The sequence below is a fragment of the Pongo pygmaeus genome, chromosome 12 (assembly GCF_028885625.2).
Source record: "Pongo pygmaeus isolate AG05252 chromosome 12, NHGRI_mPonPyg2-v2.0_pri, whole genome shotgun sequence".
Lineage (NCBI taxonomy): Eukaryota > Metazoa > Chordata > Mammalia > Primates > Hominidae > Pongo > Pongo pygmaeus.
In genome coordinates, this window is record NC_072385.2 from 118,704,579 (window position 1) to 118,726,994 (window position 22,416).

At 38.6% G+C, this 22,416-nt stretch overlaps 1 protein-coding gene across 1 annotated transcript in view; it reads left to right on the forward strand.

Moving 5' to 3' along the window:
• The window catches only part of NBAS (NBAS subunit of NRZ tethering complex), a 393,558-nt gene that overhangs the window by 281,797 nt on the left and 89,345 nt on the right, over positions 1-22,416 (forward strand). The window contains exons 43-44 of the mRNA XM_054476756.2: positions 1,537-1,787; positions 2,826-3,160. Of these exons, the coding sequence (XP_054332731.1) occupies positions 1,537-1,787; positions 2,826-3,160 (586 nt within the window). The remainder of the gene's footprint in view (positions 1-1,536; positions 1,788-2,825; positions 3,161-22,416) is intronic.

The window sequence follows — 22,416 nt, forward strand, 5'->3', positions numbered from 1 at the left end:
GAGCACTTGTACATAGAGGACACCTAATTTTTTGCTCATCCACTCATCTATTTGGCATTCATAATACATATATTGAATGTTTCCTTTGTGCCACACACTGGTTCTTGGTATTGAGAAACTAGAGATTAAGATGGTGTAATAAGGTCTGTGCCATCAAGCAGCACAGTCTAGTAAGGGAGATAGACAAGGTAATAAGTAGTTAAAATACATTATGAATAACAGAATAGAAGGATATTCAGCACGTGCCAATAGAGGAGGCAGTGAGAGAAATTTTTATAGACTGGGGACATATTTATAGATAGAGATATTCTTGTAAATGTTTACACTGTGTCTTAATGGAAAAATGAGGTTTTTCTTGAAGCAAAAGTAAAAAGACCAGTTTTTAAAAATTACATGATGCTTTGACTTTATAGATTACCCTTTTTATCCCAAGTGTTGTCACATTCTCCTGAAAGTTTTAAAACATGATTTATACTAACTTTATCTACATAAACCAAAAACATGTCTTTGGGCACTTTCAGTAAACAAATTGTCATATTTCAGAGGAGCTGCTTTAGAGCTTTTTGAAGCCTAACTTCGTTGCTGCCCAAGGTCTCACTTAACTGCCCCCACATGCTTCCGTTGCTGCTTCCAAGAACCCTAGAACCTGGGTACTTCTGTGAGTGCAGGGCTGCCTGAAGGACTCTTGCAATTAGGGAGTGTGAAACTTATCACGTAAGGGGCATTGAGATTACACTAGACCACAGGCTCTGTCCAGATTCTGTCCAGGGAGAAGCACAAGACCAAAATTAACCCCCTCCTTTCCCCTTCTAAAAGCACAAACCAATCAACCAAGCAAAAATACTTTAATTTTTCTTTTCCCAAGAGTTTAACTTTAAGTGACTTTTTAAAAGTAGATTACAAAGACATCTAAGTTAGGATGAAAATATTAAGATATGTGTTTTATTTAAGTAGCATTACTGCAGATAACCCAAGTGAAAGTTTAATTATCCCTCTTTTTCTATTTTTCTTTTATCTGAACACAGCATAAAATTTGGGTTTATTGAATATTAATTCAAGACTCTTGCATGTAAATCTTAAGCCTGAAAGTTTAGGGTTTTTTCTGTGTCATTTCCTAAATTCGTGAAATAATAAGCCTGTTTATGTTTCTGTGAAGAAGCATAGATTTTTAAACCCTTTTTATGACATGAATAAATGATTAAGAGTGGACACTGACAGATGTTGGTTTATTTCCTAGCTGGGAAACATCAGACAACTCTCCCAACTGCAGGAACTTGAAGTTAAAGCTACTTCACAGGGTTGCTGTAGACCCCCGTGAGATAACATGATGAGTGTGTAGTCAGTTAAATGTTAGTAGGCATCTAACACATTTGTTTTCCTTTGTTGAGGCTGACTGGCTTCTGGTGGTGGTTTACTGTCTTTGAGTAGGCAGGAAGAAGGGAGCTATAAGAAGTAGTGTTTCTTCCTTGGTTAAAAAAAAATCACTTTAATAAAGGAAGAAAATCTTAACACAGTTCCTTTGGCTCTTAATTTCAGTTTGTCCACACTAGAAATTGAAAATAGAGCCCAAGACCTTTATCTCTTTGAGACTTTGAAGACTGATCCAGAAGCCTTTCACCAGCACATGGTCAAGTATATTTACCCCACTATTGGTGGCTTTGATCACGAAAGGCTGCTGTATTATTTCACTCTTCTGGAAAACTGTGGCTGTGCAGATTTGGGGAACTGTGCCATTAAACCAGAAACCCACATTCGACTGCTGAAGAAGTTTAAGGTTGTTGCATCAGGTAGGACGGTTGTTTCCCTGCTTGAATTCCTTCTTTTAAATTAAATCTGGGGATTAATTTTCTGTACACAATCCTGTTCATGCATTATGGTTGGCAGAGCTCTGAAACCACAGAATTTTGAAGCTAATCGACTTTAGTTATTATCTTTCCAACTCTTTCACTTATGATTGAGTGAATTAAATACCAGAAAAAGTAAGAAACCTATTGAAAGTCGCACAGTGACTTATGGTAGACCTGGTACTAAAATCCAAAGTTTTGGACTTCTGCTCCGGGATTTTTTCACTACTCCCATTGATTATATTTTATGTATATAAATGGCAAGACCAAGACACTTTATAATAGGCAGTTCAGCAGAATTTCATTCCACTGGAGCCTATACATTTAAAATATGCATGGAACACTTAAAATAAGAGCCTTCGAATATTTGATAAATTATGGAAATCTTTAGAATGGTCTTTATGCTCATAACTAAGAAATTAAACCCTTTAAGACCTCTTAATTTTTATACTTTATAATTTGCAAGGCACATTCAAATCTATGTTTGTTTGATATTCATAATAATTGTGAGAGTTCCCGTCAGTTTATCAGTTGTTTTCTGAATAATCAAATGAGACACTGGCCTAGACACAGAGGATAAAGGAATAAGATTCAATCTTTGCCTTCAAATAACTAGTGAAATGCCAGATAAATAACAAAGGAATATAATGCAGTTTGTTGAAGCACTGATAGAAGAAAACATAGGTGCTGCGGGGGATTCGAAAGGCATGGAGATATTGTCGTCTCTAGGGTACAAACAAGGAAATGGAGGCACACAGAAGATGAATGGCCTATCTTGGTTCACAAAGCCGAATAAGTTTCAGGCTGTGACTGAAACTCAGATCTCCCGATCTTTCTATAGAAAATATAAACTAGCTACTATAGCTAAGTTGATAGATCTTTGCGTTCAGACATATAGAGGGCTACGTGTGTGTGTTTGAAAGTGCCTCTATGTTTACATTGGAATGAACCACTTACCTACTTTCTTTTTTTTTCTGCTAGGTCTTAATTACAAAAAGCTGACAGATGAAAACATGAGTCCTCTTGAAGCATTGGAGCCAGTTCTTTCAAGTCAAAATATCTTGTCTATTTCCAAACTTGTTCCCAAAATCCCTGAAAAGGATGGACAGATGCTTTCCCCAAGCTCTCTGTACACCATCTGGTTACAGAAGTTGTTCTGGACTGGAGACCCTCATCTCATTAAACAAGTCCCAGCCTCTTCACCGGAGTGGCTTCATGCCTATGATGTTTGCATGAAGTACTTTGATCGTCTCCACCCAGGTGACGTCATCACTGTGGTAGATGCAGTTACATTTTCTCCAAAAGCTGTGACCAAGGTAAACAAAAAGATATTTTAAAGTGATTTGAGCACAGGAGAAGAAATGAAAATTTCTCCTACATACTGTAGATTTTATTTTTATTTCCTTTCTTGAAAATAATTACATGTTGACTTTTTTTAAAGTTTTTGTTCATTTGCTGTGAATGAGACGTTTTAATTAGGAAATTGTTTTTCTCTATTACAGATGTACAAATATGCTAAAATAGAGATGACTATTGTCATTTACATGTATACTTAGTACATGTTACAGTTCTCATGTCACTTTATAGTAAATATGCCATTCTGTTCTTTCCAGTTGACAAACGTAAAGGAGCTCCAGTGCCCAGCCTAGATTACCTGCATTCGGAAACCAGGCTAAAAACTTAGCTTGGGTTAGCCTGAATCTTTAAAAAAGTTATTGGCCAGGCATAGTGGCTCAAGCCTGTAATCCCAGCACTTTGGGAGGCCAAGGCAGACAGATTACCTGAGATCAGGAGTTTGAGACCAGCCTGGCCAACATGGCGAAACCCTGTCTCTACTAGAAAAAAAAAAAAATTACCTGGGCATGGTGGTATGCACCTGTAGTCCCAGCTACTCGGGAGGCTGAGGCAGGAGAATCTCTTGAACCTAGGAAACGGAGGTTGGAGTGAGCTGAGATCATGCCACTGCACTCCAGCCTGGGTGACAGAGCGAGACTGTGTCTCAAAATAATAACATAAAAAAATAAAAAAGGTCTTATTCATATCATGCAGTATATAACTTGGTGATAGAATTATTGAAGAGAGTGCATATTGCATTTTCTGATGTCTCTTCCATGCTCAGTTTGGCCTCCTTTGACTGCACTCAATCCCTCAGCAATGTGTAGCCTCACTCAGAATAGATAATGTGGGTTCTCCTCCTCCCCTTTCCTGCCCCCTCACCCAGACACCGCTGCTAAACAAATGGACATTTTTCACTACTTGGACTCTGGGCATTCTCTCTCCTGGAAAATCTTAGCCTTTGGACTCAAGTGCTGAACTCTGTCGCCTTTGGAGCTCCCATTTGATCTTCTCTCTTTCCATCTTTGCTGTTGCCTTCTTCTTCCCTGCAAGTCAACAGGTCTGCCCAGTACCCTATCCCAAAGATTGTTATTTTAGTTAGTATTATCCTGGAAATAGACTGTAAAGGCCAAGAATTGCAAATCATTCATTTGGAGGTTGGCACAAGGCAGAGGTTCCAACTTCTGTGAAGAATGCTAGTTTTAACCAAATCACTAGATTAATAGTTGTGGATAACCAAGTACTTCTTTATTTTCTTATTATTGCAACCCTAGTAATATATCTTGGTTTTAAATTTTATAACCACTGCTATAAAAAGGAGATAATCATGTTTGTTGTTTTTAAAGAGAAAAATAAGGATGATTTTTTTTTTTTTTTTTTTTTTTTTTTTTGAGACGGAGTCTCGCTGTATCCCCCAGGCTGGAGTGCAGTGGCACGATCTTGGCTCACTGCAAGCTCTGCCTCCTGGGTTCATGCCATTCTCCTGCCTCAGCCTCCTGAGTAGCTGGGACTACAGGAGCCCGCCACCATGCCTGGCTAATTTTTTTTGTGTGTGTATTTTTAGTAGAGATGGGGTTTCACCGTGTTAGCCAGGATGGTCTCAATCTCCTGACCTCGTGATCCACCTGCCTCAGCCTCCCAAAGTGCTGGGATTACAGATGTGAGCCACCGCACCCGGCCAATAAGAATGATTTTAAAAGACAAGAGCATAATGTATTTGAAAAGAATGTTTGGAGACATATAAACCTGGCTTTGAACTCTGAACCTATCACTTACCAGCTGTGTGGTTTAGCTTCAGGTATCTCTCTTAGACTTCTGCTTCCTTGAGACAGAGGTTGTGGCTGAGTAATCTGTGAGGGAGATAATATTATTACCCCAGTTTTATAGATGAGCAAACTGAGGCTTAGCAAAGTTAAGTTGGTAATAGAGAACTCAATTTGAACTCATGGAGATTTATCCCCTGGTCTTTTCTCTTAACCACTGAACTGTGCTATCTCTAAGAAGTCATAGAACAAGCAACTAGAGTCAGGGGACCTGGAACCATTTGAGAAACTGCGGGAGAGCAGTGGAACCAGAGAGCCCTGAGCATTTTTAGCCCAGTAGGAGCAGCATGTCCAGGGATGTGTCCAGAGCAGGGCTGAATCTAAATGAGAAAGTCCAGGCAGGAACCTGGTTGTATATGGGAAGGAACTGATCCAAGTTGGGAGTTTAAAATCCAAGGAACCAGCTCAGATCTGAGACTTGTGAACTAGCCTTCGGGGCTAACAGGCCAGCAGGTCAGCCAGGATGGTGAGGGTGCCTTTGCTCCCAGGCAGTTTTCCACTCCACCCTCAGGCTGGAGGTTGTTTTAAATATTTTATGTGAGGGAAGAAAGGGAAGCCAGCATGGTCAGCTGGGGCTGTCTGCTAATTGTGAGGGTGTATGTAGAGGGGACGGAGAGTTTTAGACTTGGCAACAGCAATCTTTTATTTATGATTAAGTATAAGAGTAGGATGTAAAGTCCATTTGTGTTTTAGCTGTTATTTACCATGCTTTAAGTTAGGTGATTTTAAATTATTCACATTCTCATCGCTTTAGTTTCTTAACCTTATACTTCTTTCAAGATGTCCACCAACCCCTGGAAATGTGTGGCACAGTTGTTGGTGCACATATGTGTATTTTGTTGGGTTAGAGGTGCACCTGACTCAGTAAAGATTCAATCTGCTAATTACTGTATTGCTTTCTCTTAGCTCAGATGGTATAATGCAAGCATATATATTTGTTTATTGTAAACTGTTCTCAAGAGGCGATTTTCTACTGATTCAAGTAAACTATAGAGAGGTGAGACAGATACATCTAAAATTTACATCTTTAGTCTAACCACAACATTTTTTCTCATATTAATCGGCAAGTTTTTAGTTTTTAGTTCAGAGAGGAAAAGTATAAAGTTGGAAAAAATGCATGTTTGAAAGCACGCAATGCTGCCCTATATAGATAGAGAGAGAGAGAGTATAAAAATCAAAATGAAACACAACCTGCAGATGTCAGAGAACACATTTGGAAGAGGAAATGCAGCTGGATTTGCCCAAATTTGCAAAACACCAGATGTTCCCACAGCTTGTACATGATGTTAAAAATGTAAAATAAGTGTGTACTATTCATACACAGTGTGCAGTTTTCAAATGTGTACCCACATTTAATTTAGAAAGAAATTTTTGGAAAGAACTGGTAAGCTAATTCTTGAGTGCATAACAAGAACAATAAGCAATTGTTCAGATACTAGAATTCAGAAAGGAATATTCCCAAGGCCTGAACTGAGTGCCCAATCCACCGGTAAAACATACCAGAGAAGGCTCTTCGCTTTCATGGTAACAGCCATTCCGTTGCCATTTACATTTGCAGAATTCCTAGAATCTCTGGGGAAAATATTTACAAATAGTATTATGTCATGCAGTCAGAGAGTGAATTTGTGTGCCATTTGAGATGATTAATATGCAGAAGGAAAAAGGATGCAAATGTTTAAAGTGTATTTGTACCAAATCTAAATGCTTTTTTTTTTGTTTTTGTTTTTTGTTGAATCAGATTAGGGTTGCTCCTCTCTATTGCTTGTCAATTCAGCTGTTATAAGCATATGTATAGAAGGGACAGAGAACAAGTGAATGGGCTAGAAATCCAGGAAAATGGATGTAAAAGAGGCTGAAAGGCAGGTCAGAACACAATTTGCTTGGTATTAGGTGGTTAGTAATGGGGAGCATATGTGTAATCTTAGCCTTTGTGTTTTATACTTTCCACTTGCTTTCAATAGCTAGTACTGCTACATCCATAGCTAAATGCATGGCAAATACTTCTCTCTCTTATGAAATGCTGTCAGGAAGTTTGCCAGGATCCTTCTTTAAAAACTTCCAGGTAATCATACAGTTTAAAAAGTCCTTCTGGTACCTTGCCCAGTGTTTCTCAACCTGGAATTGGATAGGTATTTACCCACTCCCCTTTCCCCCACCTTGCACGTGCTACCTTTCCAACTCCCACCATTTGCGATTCATTGCCATCGTAAACCACTGCTTCTAATCGGCAACATGTTGTCTCCTTTGGATTGTAGCAGAAAAATTATTGAGAACCTCTTATCTAGCCTACTTTCTAACCTTCAAACTCATTTCTATTGATAATTAAGCCAGTATCCCTGCTTACTTGCTTTATGTATTTAATAAAAGGTATCTTTTGCCTAATTTTAATCTCCACTGTTTGGTTCTGCCTCCTGGAGTTATGGAAACAGCATAAGAGCATCTTTGTTTACTGTTCAGATTCTCTAAATAAGCTACCGTTTCCTCCCTTATCCTGTTATTCAGCCTGTTGGCATAAAAATCTGGTAGAATAAATTAACCTTAAAATGCATAATTTGACCAAAAAGTGAAATTTATAGTATAAGTTTAAGTCTTGATCAAAAGGTTGCATTGTAGCTATAACTTCAGGGTCTCTACGTTGCCAATACTATCTTTTAACTAAGGATGGCAGTACATCTTTCACCATGAGTAATCAGAGTCTGAAACTTACATTAAAATGTTTATTTAATGTATATTATGACTTTCTGATGCCATATGTCAGATTCAGAGTGAATCATGAAGTATTTAGGCATTTGCTATGTGCCATATACAGTATTAATTTCCATAGGAGACATTAAGCTGTAAAAGACATGTTTATAAGAAACATGAAACAAAGGTTTTTAAAAATTATACAGTAAAAGAATTTTTAAGTTATGTTAATTGAGAAGTATGTTGCCAATGAAATTGGAAATTTTTGAGGACAGGGATGGTGCCTTTTATCTCTTTATTTACTATGTTGTAGCACAGTATAAAGTAGGTACTTTATACTTAAGTGGTTGATTAAATAATTATAGATTGGTCATTCTCAAAACTTTTGATCTCAGGATGCTTTAATATTCTTAAGAATTATTGAGGATTCTGGCCGGGCGCTGTGGCTCACGCCTGTAATCCCAGCACTTTGGGAGGCCAAAGCGGCCGGATCACGAGGTCAGGAGATCGAGACCATCCTGGCTAACGCGGTGAAACCCCGTCTCCACTAAAAATACAAAAAAATTAGCCGGGCGTGGTAGCGGGCACCTGTAGTCCCAGCTACTCAGGAGGCTGAGGCAGGAGAATGGCGTGAACCCGGGAGGCAGAGTTTGCAGTGAGCCGAGCCCGCACCACTGCACTCCAGCCTGGGTGACAGAGCGAGACTGTCTCAAAAAAAAAAAAAGAATTATTGAGGATTCTAAAGAGTTTCTGTTTATGAAGGTTATATCTAATAATATTTATCATATTAGAAGTTAAAGACAGGCCGGGCACGGTGGCTCATGCCTGTAATCCCAGCACTTTGGGAGCCCGAGGTGGGCAGATCTCGAGGTCTGGAGAGCGAGACCATCCTGGCTACCATGGTGAAACCCCATCTCTACTAACAAAACAAAAATTAGCTGGGCATGGTGGCACATGCCTGTAATCCCAGCCACTCGGGAGGCTGAGGCAGGAGAATCACTTGAACCAGGGAGTCGGAGGCTGCACTGAGCCGAGATCGCACCACGACAGAGAGAGATTCTGTCTTAAAAAAAAAAAAAAAAAATTAAAGACAAAATTTTAAACTTAATTTATTTTAAAATACCAATACTAGACCCATTATGGTTGACATAAATAGCATATTTAATGAAAAACAACTGTATCTCCAAGACAGAAAATAATGAAAAAACAGCACTGTGTTACATTTTCATGTCTGGCTTAATAGAACACAGCTGGATTCTCATGTTAGTTTCTGCATTCAGTCTGTTGTTGTTTTCGTTGAAGTAGGTGAAGTAAACCCAGCCTTACACAGATAAGAGGTTGGAAAAGGGAGAGATATTTTAATAGCCTATAATTTGGAGTATTCTTCTTTGATACTACACTGAAAGTCGACATGTGATAAAGTCTTAAAGACTAGTTGCAATGTGAAATATGAAGCCATACTATTGAACTTTTTGTACCCTGTCACATTAAACCTGTTGGTCTAGGTTGCACTTGAATGGATTCATTTCCCAGGTATGATTTTGTAATATAATTGCATGAAGGCATTTAGAAGTTTCAGTTTCCTGAGTTACATAGATCATCCAAATGTTGATAGATTGCATGAGAGAATATTAAAAAAAATCTCATTCATTAATATGAGCACTTATCTCAGCAACTAAGTCTGTAAGTATTGGGAAGTGGTCAGCCTTACAGTGGTGGATCCAAGTTTTCCAAAATTTGAATTTTTGCTTGAAAGTTCCAATTTTATCATGACAACAAATTCTGTGTTGTTTTTCTTAAAGTCACAGTCTCACTTTGCTCACTTGGAAGAAAATGTAAGCAAAAGTAGCCTGGCATGCAAAAAGCAGCAACTTCAGCTCACAATTCAAATAGGCAACCCTGTCTCAATCAATCAATCAATCAATCAATCAATAAAATAAAAATTTTTAGTCTCCCATTAGGATGTTAACTGAGGCATGTAACTACCATGGAGGAAAGACAATGTATCCATTCATCCATACTGCCTCCTCTGGCAGAGACTGATCTGTTTCACATATTCCTGCCCGTGGTCACTCTGCCTTCCTGATTTCCATTTCCCCAGTGAAGCCCCGTGTTCCTCTCAGTTAAGTGTCCCAGTGGCTGTCACTGTCTTTTTGCTGGGGAATCTCACTTGACTCAGAAACCTGCTTCCCCGGCAGGTTTCCCACTCATGTGCCACTTTTGTTTCAGCTGAGAACCACCCAGGGCAGAACTCTCCACTGAAATCTTAGAAGCTTTTGAAACTTAAACCCCTAAGGACCTAGAGAAGACCACTTTCTTTGCTGCGTGCTCCTCCCTGAATTTTGTGCTTGTGCTACTTCCAGGGGAGCAGAAATATTTCTATCATATCTTTGGGTTTTAATCAGGAAAAAGTAATAAATAATTGTCATTTTCCATTCTCAAGTTGCAATCAGTTAAGAGATAGAGGAATCAGGTACCACAGAAAGGTAAATATCAGCTTTATTGTTGGTAGAACTGGCCTGGAGACTGTGGCTTTGTTTTCCATGTCAGTTTTCTGCTATTTTTGTCCTCCTATACTACTCCCTGCACTCAATCTTCAGACAGCCCTGGAAGGACAGTCAGTTCTGCAGAGCATACATGCTTTGTCAGAAGGGCTGCCTCCTATTCGTGGGCTCCAGAGAGGTGGCCACCAGATTAGTGCTGTCCAGCAGAACTATCATGTGTGCCATATGTGGAGCCTGAAATTTTCTAATGGCCACATTTTTAAAAATCAAACAAATTAGGTAAAATTGTCCTAAGTATTACTATTTTATCATGTGATCAATATAAAAATGACAGAGAGATCTTTTGCCTTTTTAAAAAAACCACGCCTTTGAAATGCAGTGTGTATTTCAGCACACATCAGCTCAGGCTAGTCACTCTCAGAGCCTCCGTAACCAATGTTGGACGGATATACTTCTCTGCAGCAAAAGTCTGGGCCTGACCCACAGATGTTTACCACTGGAAGAACAACAATACCAGGAGAGTGTATACTCTTCTTCAAGTCTGGTAGATGTGAAAAAGATAGGGAAAGAGTTCATCACCCATAATCAATTGTTTCTCCCCACTTCACTTATCAGATGCCACTCCTTCTCTCCTCAGAAATGGGAGGGTGAAGAGTACTTGACATCTTGGGACTCATAGCAGGAGCTTCCTGCTTTATGGGCTAAGGCAGGAACTCGAAAGATGGAGAAAATAGTTCCTTCTACACATATCCAACCGCATGTCTAGCTAACAGTAAATTATAAAACCTTAGAGGTTATCTGTCTTTTATAGAAATCACTATACATTTTATGCATTATAATAATACATCTTTTGGAGCCAAACCTCACATATAATAAGATTTTAGAGACTTTATAGGCTTAATAATACTTTATAAAAGTACTGTCATTAAGGCCAAAGTGGAAAAATGGGAAACAATTATTGAAAAATATTTGTCAAAGTGAAGTGTACTGTCATATGTACATGCATATTTTTGTTTGGAAGTAAGTGGATTTTACTTTATTCAAGATATAACACTTTAAAGCCAAATAAAATACATGTATGTGTAATTATTTGCGTTTTCCAGTGTCTAGAGGTTTATATATTTGTATTAAATTACATTGATCTTTATAATTTTTGGTATATACATTACATCTTTGAAGATCTTGTGATCTTTTTCATAAGTTTTTAAATAGGAAAGATATATATCTAATGCATATTTGTCTTAAAAACACTGCATTTGTGAAGCTTCTTTTCCTAAGTAGAAAGTGGTATACTCATTTTTTTAACCTTCTCCCCCACTAAATTTTATAGTTATTGTTGTTGCTAATCTATAATCATACTGAACTCAACTATAAAAGTGTTATATAATGTTTTCTCAGGGTTAAAGAACACTAACTGTTGATTAAAACTTTTTTTTGATCAAAATAAGTATTTTGACCATTGATCTCTGGCTTTGGTCTAGTTGTTTGACCCCTTTGATTCTGGCCTGAATAAGGTTATTTGTTCCAAATACTTTCAGGAAATGTTTAGTCACTATTCTGCATGCTGTAGACAAATAAAAGATTACCATGGCCCTTGCCTTTGAGAAGCTCATAGTTTATTGAAGCATATGTGTGCATGCATGCATGCATATTGAATGAACTATAAGATAAGAAATACTATTTAAGTGTATTAATAAATGCCATGTGTACAAAGAAGAGATAATATTTACTGAATGTCAAGAAATAGCTTCTGGGGATAGTTTGATTTGGGACATATTAAAATTGATATGGCTTTTTGTAAGATGTCATTGTGGGGGAAGCTGGGTGATAGATAGCTACACAGGACCTCTCGGTACTATTTTGCAACTTGTTTTACATCTATAATTATTTCAAAATAGTTTTTTAAAAGATTGATATGGCTTTCGAACATCCAAGTTGAGCTGTGGACAGCTATCTATATGAATTTAGAGTGTATTAGAGAAGTAGGGACTAGAAATACATTTGGGAATTCTCAGTGCATAAAGAGGAGTCACAACTAGGAGGCTCGATAAAATCCTTAAGGAAGTAAGTAGGTAGAGAAGGAAGGAGGAGAGAGAATGAAGCCCTAGGACACTACAATATTAAGAATTGAGGATGAGGGGAAACCAACAAACACTGACAAGCCATCTTGAAATCAAGAAACTCTACCCTCTCCTTCATATATCATCATTTTTTTCATTATTACATATTTTCCTTTAATAAATATTATATTTTTTAAATCTTAAGTGTTTCTGTCATAATGGGTGAGAGTGGATGAGACCTGGAATCCAGGTGGAACAATTCACCTTAGATAGGATCCTGTCAGTTTCCTCCAATAGCAGGAGAGATTTGAGGAGAGAAGAGAGGGTAAGGTACGAAGTAGTGTTTTAGGAGGCTGGGAAAGCAGACAGACAAGAAAAATGTAGTAAGATTACTGGGGCCCCTTAAGGGCATCCTAATGAGTGCCTCTTTCAGTTTTTAATTGTAGCCCTATTTAGGAGCTCTCAAAATGTTAACAATGTCTGCTGTATTCATCAGTTCTCATGCTGCTATGAAGAAATACCTGAGGCTGGGTGATTTATAAAGAAAAGAGGTTTAATTGACTCATGGCTGGGGAGGCTTCAGGAAACTTGCAATCATGGAGGAAGGCACCTTTTCACAGGGTGGCAGGAAAGAATGAGTGCCCAGCCAAGGGGGAAGCCTCTTCTAAAATCATCAGATCTTGTGAGAACTCACTCACTATCACAGCAACAGCACGGGGGAAACCACCCCCATGATTCAGTTATCCACACCTGGTCCCACTCTTGACACATGGGGATTGTTACAATTCAAGGCGAGATTTGGGTGGTAACACAGAACCAAACCATATTATCTGCTGTCCTTAGAATTTTCATGGTTTGGACAAACCTACCTCCTCTCCAGTGCTTTGACTTTTCTTGGACTTACCCTGCTGTTTATTCTTCACTTTTTCTCTCCTTTTGCCTGGTGCCTGCTTTTATCTTTATGCAGATTTACATGTTGATTAAAACATTTAGAGTCTTCCCTTTCCAATTCAGGCAGTTCTGTACTATAAAGTACAAATATTAGGTTTCCTTACCTACATAACTTCGTAGTAGTGGTGATTTGAACCGTGCATGGGCTGTAGTAAGTATGAAAATACATATTTACTACTTTTTAAAATTAATATTGTAGTTGCTGCTGCTTTGTTGTTACTGAACACTATGCTAGTCCTGTAGTGAGAACCCAAAGGAAGTTTGAGATATGGTCCCTAATTCTAGTGGACTTGCAACCTAGGAAAACAGTATATTCACTCATAAAAACAAAGCAAGGAATACAAGATAGCAAGATAGTGAGTTCTGAATTTGAGGATTATAATTTTCCTATACCCTAGCTCATTTGATATTCACACACATCTTGTGAGGGTGATTATTAAGCAAGTATTATCATCTCCAGTCTGAAGGTCAGATTACTAGAGAGTGACTGGCCAAAGTTCAACAAGCAGGAGATATCCAATTCCTTTTTCAAACACAGGTCTCCTGATTCCAAATTTGATGTTGATCACATGAGATTGTATGACACTTTCCTGCTTTAGGAACTGAAAAGAGAAGGGTCATTGTAGCCTGATATAGCCATGTAGGCAAAGCCAAGACGTAAGTATTTTGCATGCCTATCAGTCTATACAAAGTCTTACCTTTAGTAAGTTGGAAAGTTAGTTTGGCTCAAATGGACCGTATGCTATGAAGAGTCCCTCAAAAGACAAGTAAAGAAGTTTGCATATGATGTGGAAAGGAAACACGAAGCCAATAAATACTTGTGAATAGTGGCATGAATTGGAGAAAAGACGATTTACGGATGTCAGTGTCACCACATAATAATAATAAGGGGAACTAATGCCTTCAAAAGTCTATCCTAGGCACTCAGGCTGCACTCGAATTGTGGAGGAGATAAACCGTTTTCATCCATCTCCCTCATCACATCCAGCCTTCCCACCAGATGCTATTATATAATAGAATATATATATTATTCTATTAGAGGAAGAGATGTTGTAACATGACTGAATTGTTTCACCAGCTCCATGAAGTAAATTTGTCACCATTTTAACAGACACAGAACTTAAGTCCCAAGGAAGTTAGATAACTGCTCCCGTGTTTTGTGAGCTAGAATTGACAAAGGCAGGATTCACATACGGGCGCGCTCCTAAACTCTTGCTTTCTACTACCTCCCTTGCCTGAGAAATTTGGCTGCAGAAGCCCATCCGGGGTGATTGTGATTAACTGGCCTGACTGGCAAGCTGAAAACTCCTTCTCTGTGCTTGGAAAATTGTTTCACATTGGCAAAGGTAATCATTTAGTAGGAGAGATTGAAAATTGGCCAAAGGACCATGTACGCAGTACAATCATAAATGATAATACATTCTGCTCCTGGAGAGGACTCTGGTGGGATGCTGAGCTGTTGGTGCATTCTGCAGCCCTCGCAAGCCTCTTCATTAATAAGCTGGAAGGAGTACACTCCCTTTCCTGCAAAGCATGTGGATTCTAAATTCATAGGGGGTGTAAATCTTGGGGAAGACAGAGGAATAAATAAAAGATCTCAGAATTATGTGCAGCAAATACCAAAACATTTTTTACACGATAAAAGCAGTGAGGGAAAGGAATCTGAAAATAACCTCCCTACTACAGTGCTCTCCTCTTTCTGGCAAACTTCATGGTTCTGCAGCTGTTTATTACTCAACTGTAAATCTTTAGTGAGTTGGACTCCCTTTGCTCTTCCATTCTTTCTTCATCATATAAGCTCCCTCCTCTCATTTAAGTACCTTTCAGACTTACAAACAGATTTATCTCCTAATTGCTATTTCATAAATACACTCTCTAGCCTGTGCAGTGAAGGAATTTATAATAAACAGCCATGCCCTTTCCTCACAGCTAGTGCCTACTGCTTCATCAAGTACTGGCACCCATAGGATGTAAAATTGCAGCTGTCGCAGGATGTCGACTTGATAGCCAGGAAGATCTCTTCATAAATGAGGATGGTAAACAAATAGCTTAATTAAAGATGTGGAGGCAGAAAGGTAGAAATGGTTAATAATAGAGTCAATGGAGCTGGGGATATAGCCAGGAAAGGCCCCGTAGTATAAAAGGTATTTGAGCTGAGTCTTAACTGATGAGGGTATTTGTTATGAGCATCACAGAAGGAAATATTAGAAAGATGGGAACATCCAAGACATATTTAGCAGTTTTAATAAAAACATGAAATAACCTAGTACCTTTAGTTAATTTTAAATAATATGGTATAAATTGGAGCATAGGATGAGGCCAGAAAGATAGGAAGGGGCTTGGGAATGAAAACTCTTGTATACCTGGCTAAAGGATAGACCTCATCTTGGGAATGGATCAGTTAGACATAAGTTGTCAACCAGGTGGTGACACTGCCATATTTTTGTTTTAGATTACTTTTAGGCTGGGTGCAGTGGCTCACACCTGTAATCCCAACACTTTGGGAGGCTGAAGCAGGTGGATTGCTTGAGGCCAGGAGTTCAAGACCAGCCTGGCCAACGTGGTGAAAACCGTGGAGTCCCAGCAATTTAAAAGGCTGAGGTGGGAGGATCTCTTGAGCCCAGGAGGTGGACGTTGCAGTGAGCCAAAATCACGCCACTGCATGCCAGCCGGAGCAACAGAGTGAGACCCTGTCTCAAGAAAAGATATATATATCTCACCACTTTCGTGATGATTGGAGAAAGGAACAGAAGCGTAGGGCCATGGAAATTTCGTTGTGAAGGCTCTTGCAGCCTGGTGCGGGAGAGATGATGGTGGCCCAAGCTGAGGCATGAGCAGCAAACACCTGGATTTGGGCTCGTTACTGCAGTGTGGGCATGTGTGCTACCTGCGTTTGTTTTCATATTGTATTTTCCTGAATGTGCCTTGAGGAAATTCCACCAGCTATTTAACATTTTATTCACTGAATCACCTCGCAGAGTTCCTTAATCATTATAGAACCATTTTTTGTCCAGTATGCCTCATCTGATGCAGGCTTTTTTATGCCACCCTATGAGTAAAAAGACTATGAAAGATTGATGCTATTTGATCACCAGGTATTAAAAATTCTCATAAGGAGAACAGAGAAAACAATTTTAAATCAACATAGACACAGGAAAATCTGGGAAATTTTATTCTTTAATGTTGTAGGCTCTCAATGTGTTGAATTGAATTGAATCTTGATAGATCTTAGAGACATCATAAGCTGTTTTAATAGTAGCGTGGTAATGTAGAAAGAGACAGGTTTGTAGTCAGACCTTCCTGAGTTTCTATCCAGTTTTGACTTTGGGAAAATTACTCTATATTCTGAGTTAAGTTTTTGCCTTTGTATAATGAGGAACTATAATCACTACTGTATACATATAGATTAGTTTTAGAGTGTTTTTAGACACAAGTAAAAAGACAATAAAAATTGGTTTAACTTACCAGAAAATTTACTGGCTCTTGTAAGTGAAAGATCCAGAGGTGGGGATGACTTCAGGGCTGGCTATGCAAGTGGCAGGCATCATCACGGAGCCAGTTTCTTTCCATTTCTTTTCTCTGCTTTCTGTCATGTTAGTTTCACCATAAAGCACTTTGTTGTAGTAGTTGCAGGACGATACCTGGCAATAACTGGGGCTATGTTGCTTCTTGATTCACATCCATCCAGATGGTGTGACAGAGCCTCCCACAAGACCAAACAGAAAGTTCTAAGCTTTATGCTGGTTAGAGCACTCCTGAATCAACCCTGTGGCCCCTGGTATGGCAGATGCTAATTAGCACCAGCCTGGTTTACCTGTCACTCTGGTGAGAGGGATGAGATTGCCCTGGATGATCTAACTCTTGGTTTTGCATGATCCTGAGTAGTTTGAAGTGTTAGGATAAGACCTAGATTTTCATATCAACATTTGATTTTGCTATAAATACAGTGGACCTACTTTCAATGATCTTAATAATAACAATTTGTGGTATATACCACTACATGCATGTAACAGAAGATTTCTAAATGGAAAATGTGAATGAATGCTTTCCAATTTTGTTAAGGCCTGTATGCGCTCAATAACAATAGATGTATTTATTACTGATTTCAGTAACATTTCATCTCATTTCTAACATTTTTCATGGCCCTCTCCATGAAGATAAAGGTGACCTTCAAGCTGTTGAAAAACTTAGGAATGTATTAGCTTATATCGTTGCTGAAAGTGAGCAGTAAAAAAGAGAGGGCCATCTACACTTTGCTGAAGAGTAATACTATTTCTGTGGTTATTGTACAAGGCAAAGGGTAAAGTTTAAGGTAAAGTGGCCTATACCCTGCATTACTCACTTTTATTATAGGAGCAATTGATAATTAAGCAAAAAAGCATAATTATAATGATGACGTTATGTTAAGTATATAAATGAATGTGACAAGACAGGTATGGTTATTTTTGTGTTTGAATATTTTATTAGCTTTAGTAAAGCAAAAATTTTAAAACTTAACTTTCACTTTCATTTGCATAATATTTAAAATACCATTTCATCATATTCTATACGTTTATAAACAGCACTTAACATGCTATACTAAGCACTGAGAAGAAAAGAGTGACTAAGTGGGGGTTCACAGCCTGGTGAGGAGAGTGCATACCATAAAAGCACATACAGCATTTGGCATCAGCACACAGAGATGACTGTTAGGCTATTAGCAAAACATAAAGTGATTTATTGTTTTAATGAAGTTAGTTAAATATAGCTGAGATAATTTGATGTCTCTTTTGTAGCTCCAGTGTTTGCTGGCTCCTGCAAGCCATCCTGTTATCATCAGAGCAGATTTACAGGTGTTTTAAAAACTCTGAGTTATAACTCACTAGTGGATCCTGTAATTAGTTTGAGCATTGTGGTCAGCATTAAAGACACACAAGCAAAACAGACCACTAGACTGTGGATTAGGATCGGAAACATCAGAATGTATCTCCGCTTAGTAGGGGGTCATATCGTTTCATGACATTTTTGTTTGCTTTCAATATATGCAAATATGTCTGTGTATATATGTATAATAATTGACTTTTGATACATAATATTATTTCTTACTGTTGGTCTTGGGCAAAAAAGTTTGAAAGCTGCTGTGTCAACTTACTGGCAGCTGACGACATACATCAGAGGAGTGCCTGCTCCAGGAGCTGGCATAAGACAGCGTAGTAGTGTTTTTCAGTCCTTTAACATAATGTGATTTACAAGCGAAACCGCCTGTCTCCTTCAACCCCATCCACTCTGTCCAGACTCTTGCAGTGATCACCTCACTGTCCCTTTGTTTCAAGTCCCAGGACCCACCTCCATTCACCTCCTAAACTCACCATTGGCCAGTTGGTTGGGTCACTCAGAAGCTTAAAGGCTCCACAGCAGCACACTTTCTTTGCTATTAGAATTAACCAGGAAATGCTCATGCAAGATACTGGTTTCTTTCCACCAATACCGATGTCTTTCCCAAACCCACAGATTGAGTCAGTAAGCCTGATAAGAGCCAGGGAATTTGCGTTTTTGAGGTTGCACTTAGGTAATTTCAATACAGGTGGTCTGAAAATCACACTTTAGGAAGACAGTACTCCAAAGCCATGAACTTGAACCTTTTTTACTCATGTAGCTAACTTAAAATCACCTGATTACCTCTCACACACTTGATATCTAAAAATTTTATAATTTTAAATGATTACAAAGGAAGGCATAGTTTCCAGCACATTTTAAATATTCACATTTAAAGTAAAACTGTAACATAGCTCTATTTCTATACAACATATGTGATTTGATGTCTACTGCTATCACTTAAAAACGCACAAGAACACATCTACAGCTGTCAGAAAGGTTGCATCTTTCCTTTTTCTCAAACCATTTCTACTGTTTCTTTTGTCAAAGAGAAATAAAGCCAGATACTTTTTAAAGGCAGTAAAGACAGATTTTCTTAAGTACTAACTACTGCAGAGGGAAGAGAGCCCAGCATAAACCAAGCTCAGCTTCACCAAAACAAAAAAGACAGAATACTTTTTCAACAATGGGGTGTGTGAAAGGAAAGGCATGAGGGGAGTTAAGGGAGGTTTGGTCCATGTAACTGAACCATCTTGGTTTGCAAATCGGCACTTATCTGGAGAAGAAACAAACTGCTCATGTCTTTATGACAGCAGGTAGTTGTGCAAGTTGGAACAGGGCACCCATGGAAGTGAGGCCCTTACCCTCCCACAGAGAGTTGGCTCCTTGAGTGTTTATATTGCAAAGAGACTGATCCCAGGTCCTTCAGGAAACACACTAGGTGGTAGAAGATTTACATCTCAAAGGGACAGAGAAAGGATTATAATTGCAAGCTTTCTAAACTAAGTGCTGTAAAGAGGGGTTGAGGAGCCTATTGGCTTATCACCAGGTGTTGGCTAGAACAAACAATACATTCTACTGACAGCTTTAAACTTTCTTGGCATTTTGAGGGGGACTGGAATCATTCTAGGGACATGGTCTTGCTAGAAGCCCTGCTAAAATTTGGTCAAGTGTATTAATGCAGGGGTTTCGATGGAGTCATTTTGTATAGAGAGTTTGTGTAGTTTTCACTTTCATGTAATTTTATTGTAATGCAATTCAATGTCTTTGTGCTTAAAAGTCATGTTTCTCTGCATCAGAAATAATCAAATAGAAAGTAACATTTAAAAAATGTCTTGTGACTCTAGGGTTTCAAGAGTTTTTTTTTTTAATTCTATATTCAGTTATTTTTTCAATTATTGCAGCATATATTTGATCAGAGCAGCATTGATGTATTGGGGGAACCTGCCACCAATATTTCAACATAGGTTCTTTCTATTTTCCCTAAGTGTCGGCCGATCTGAGAAATAAAGAGAAAGAGTACAAAGAGAGGAATTTTACAGCTGGGCCGCTAGGGGTGACATCACATATCGGTAGGTCCTTGATGCCCATCTGAGCCGCAAAACCAGCAGGTTTTTATTAAGGACTTCAAAAGGGGAGGGGGTGTACGAACAGGGAGTAGGTCACAAAGATCACATGCTTCAAAGGGCAAAAAGGAGAACAAAGATCACATGCCTCTGAGGCCAATAAAGATCACAAGGCAAAGGGCAAAGCAAAGATCACAAGGCAAAGGGCAAAATCAAAAACTCCTGATAAGGGTCTATGTTCAGCTGTGCACATATTGTCTTGATAAACATCTTAAACAACAGAAAACAGGGTTTGAGAGCAGACAACCGGTCTGACCTCAAATTTACCAGGGTGAGGTTTCCCAATCCTAGTAAGCCTGAGGGTACTGCAGGAGACCAGGGCGTATTTCAGTCCTTATCTCAACCGCGTAGGACAGACACTCTCAGAGCGGCCGTTTATAGACCTCCCCCCAGGAATGCATTCCTTTCCCAGGGTATTAATATTAATATTAATATTAATATTCCTTGCTAGGAAAAGAATTTAGGGATATCTTCCCTGCTTGCACGTCCATTTATAGGCTCTCTGCAAGAAGAAAAATATGGCTCTTTTTGCCCAACCCCGCAGGCAGTCAGACCTTATGGTTCCCTTCCCTTGTTCCCTAAAATCGCTGTTATTCTGTTCATTTTCAAGGTGCACTGATTTCATATTGTTCAAACACGCATTTTACAATCAATTTGTACAGTTAATGCATCATCACAGTGGATCTGAGGTGAGGTACATCCTCAGCTTACGAAGATAACAGGATTAAGAGATTAAATGTAAGACAGTCGTAAGAAATTATGAGTATTAGGGAAGTGATAAATGTCCATGAAATCTTCACAATTTATGTTCCCCTGCCGCGGCTCCAGCCAGTCCGTCCGTTTGGGGTCCCTGAGTTCCCGCAACATTGATTTATTTTTTTGATAAATAACTATTAAATATAAAAATAAAATCATATTCAAAATGCACATCTTAATGAGGTAGAGATTTAAATATTGTTTTTAACTAGTTTATGTGCTCTTGGATGACTATTGTTAGATTGTGATTGAGTTCAATGTCAGTTTTCTATTTTATATTTGCATAGATATGAGTACTTAAAAACCTTGTTCACATAAATAAGTGGATGGAGAAGTTTTGCCATAGCAGAGTCACTTAATTCTTTGAATTTCTTATAAGTTATAGACCAAAAATCATATAGCAAACTTTTGTTAAAAATTAATTTTTAATGATTTATCAGCAGATGCCTCATTTAGATCCTTCATAAATTGTGTTGAAAGCACAGCATTGGGCCTGTAATCCCAGCACTTTGGGAGGCTGCGGTGGGCAGATCACCTGAGGTCAGGAGTTTGAGACCAGCCAGGCCAACATGGTGAAGCTCCATCTCAACTAAAAATACAACAATTAGCTGGGTGTGGTGGTAGGCTTTTGCAGTCTCAGCTACTTGGGAGGCTGAGGCAGGAGAATCTCTTGAACACAGGAGGCAGAGGTTGCAGTGAACCAAGATTGTGCCACTGCACTGCAGGCTGAGTGACAGAGAGAGACTCAAAAAAAAAAAAAAATTTAAATGGGAGATGTTACAACCGATACCACAGAAACACAAAAGATCGTTCAGAGCTACTATGAACACCTTTACATGCGCAAACTAGAAAACCCAGAGGAAGTGGATAAATTCCTGGAAATATCCTAGATTAAATCAGGAAGAAATAGAAACTCTGAACAGATAAATAACAAGTAGCAAGACTGATACAGTAATTTTTAAAATTGCCAACCAAAAAAGTCCAAGACCAAATGGATTCACAGCTGAATTTTATCAGGCATTCAAATAATTGGTACCAATCTTACTGAAACTATTCCAAAAGATAGAGAAAGAGGGAATCTTTCCTAAATCATTCTGGGAAGCCAGTATCACCCTAATACCAAAACCAGGAAAGATGTAGCAAAAAGGGAAAGCTATGGACCAATATCACTGATGATCATAGATGCAAAAATCCTCAACAAAATAACCAAATCCAACAGCATATCAAAAAGATAATACTGCATAATCAAGTGGGTTTTATACTAGGGATGCAGGGATGAATTAACATATGTGAGTAAATAAATGTGATATATCACATAAACAGAATTAAAAACAAAAATCATATGGTCACCTCAATAGATGCAGAAAAAGTATTTGACAAAATCCAGCATCCCTTTATGATTAAAACCCTCAGCAAAATTGGCATATAAGGGACATACCTCAAGGTAATAAAAGGCATCTCTGACAAACCCACAGCCA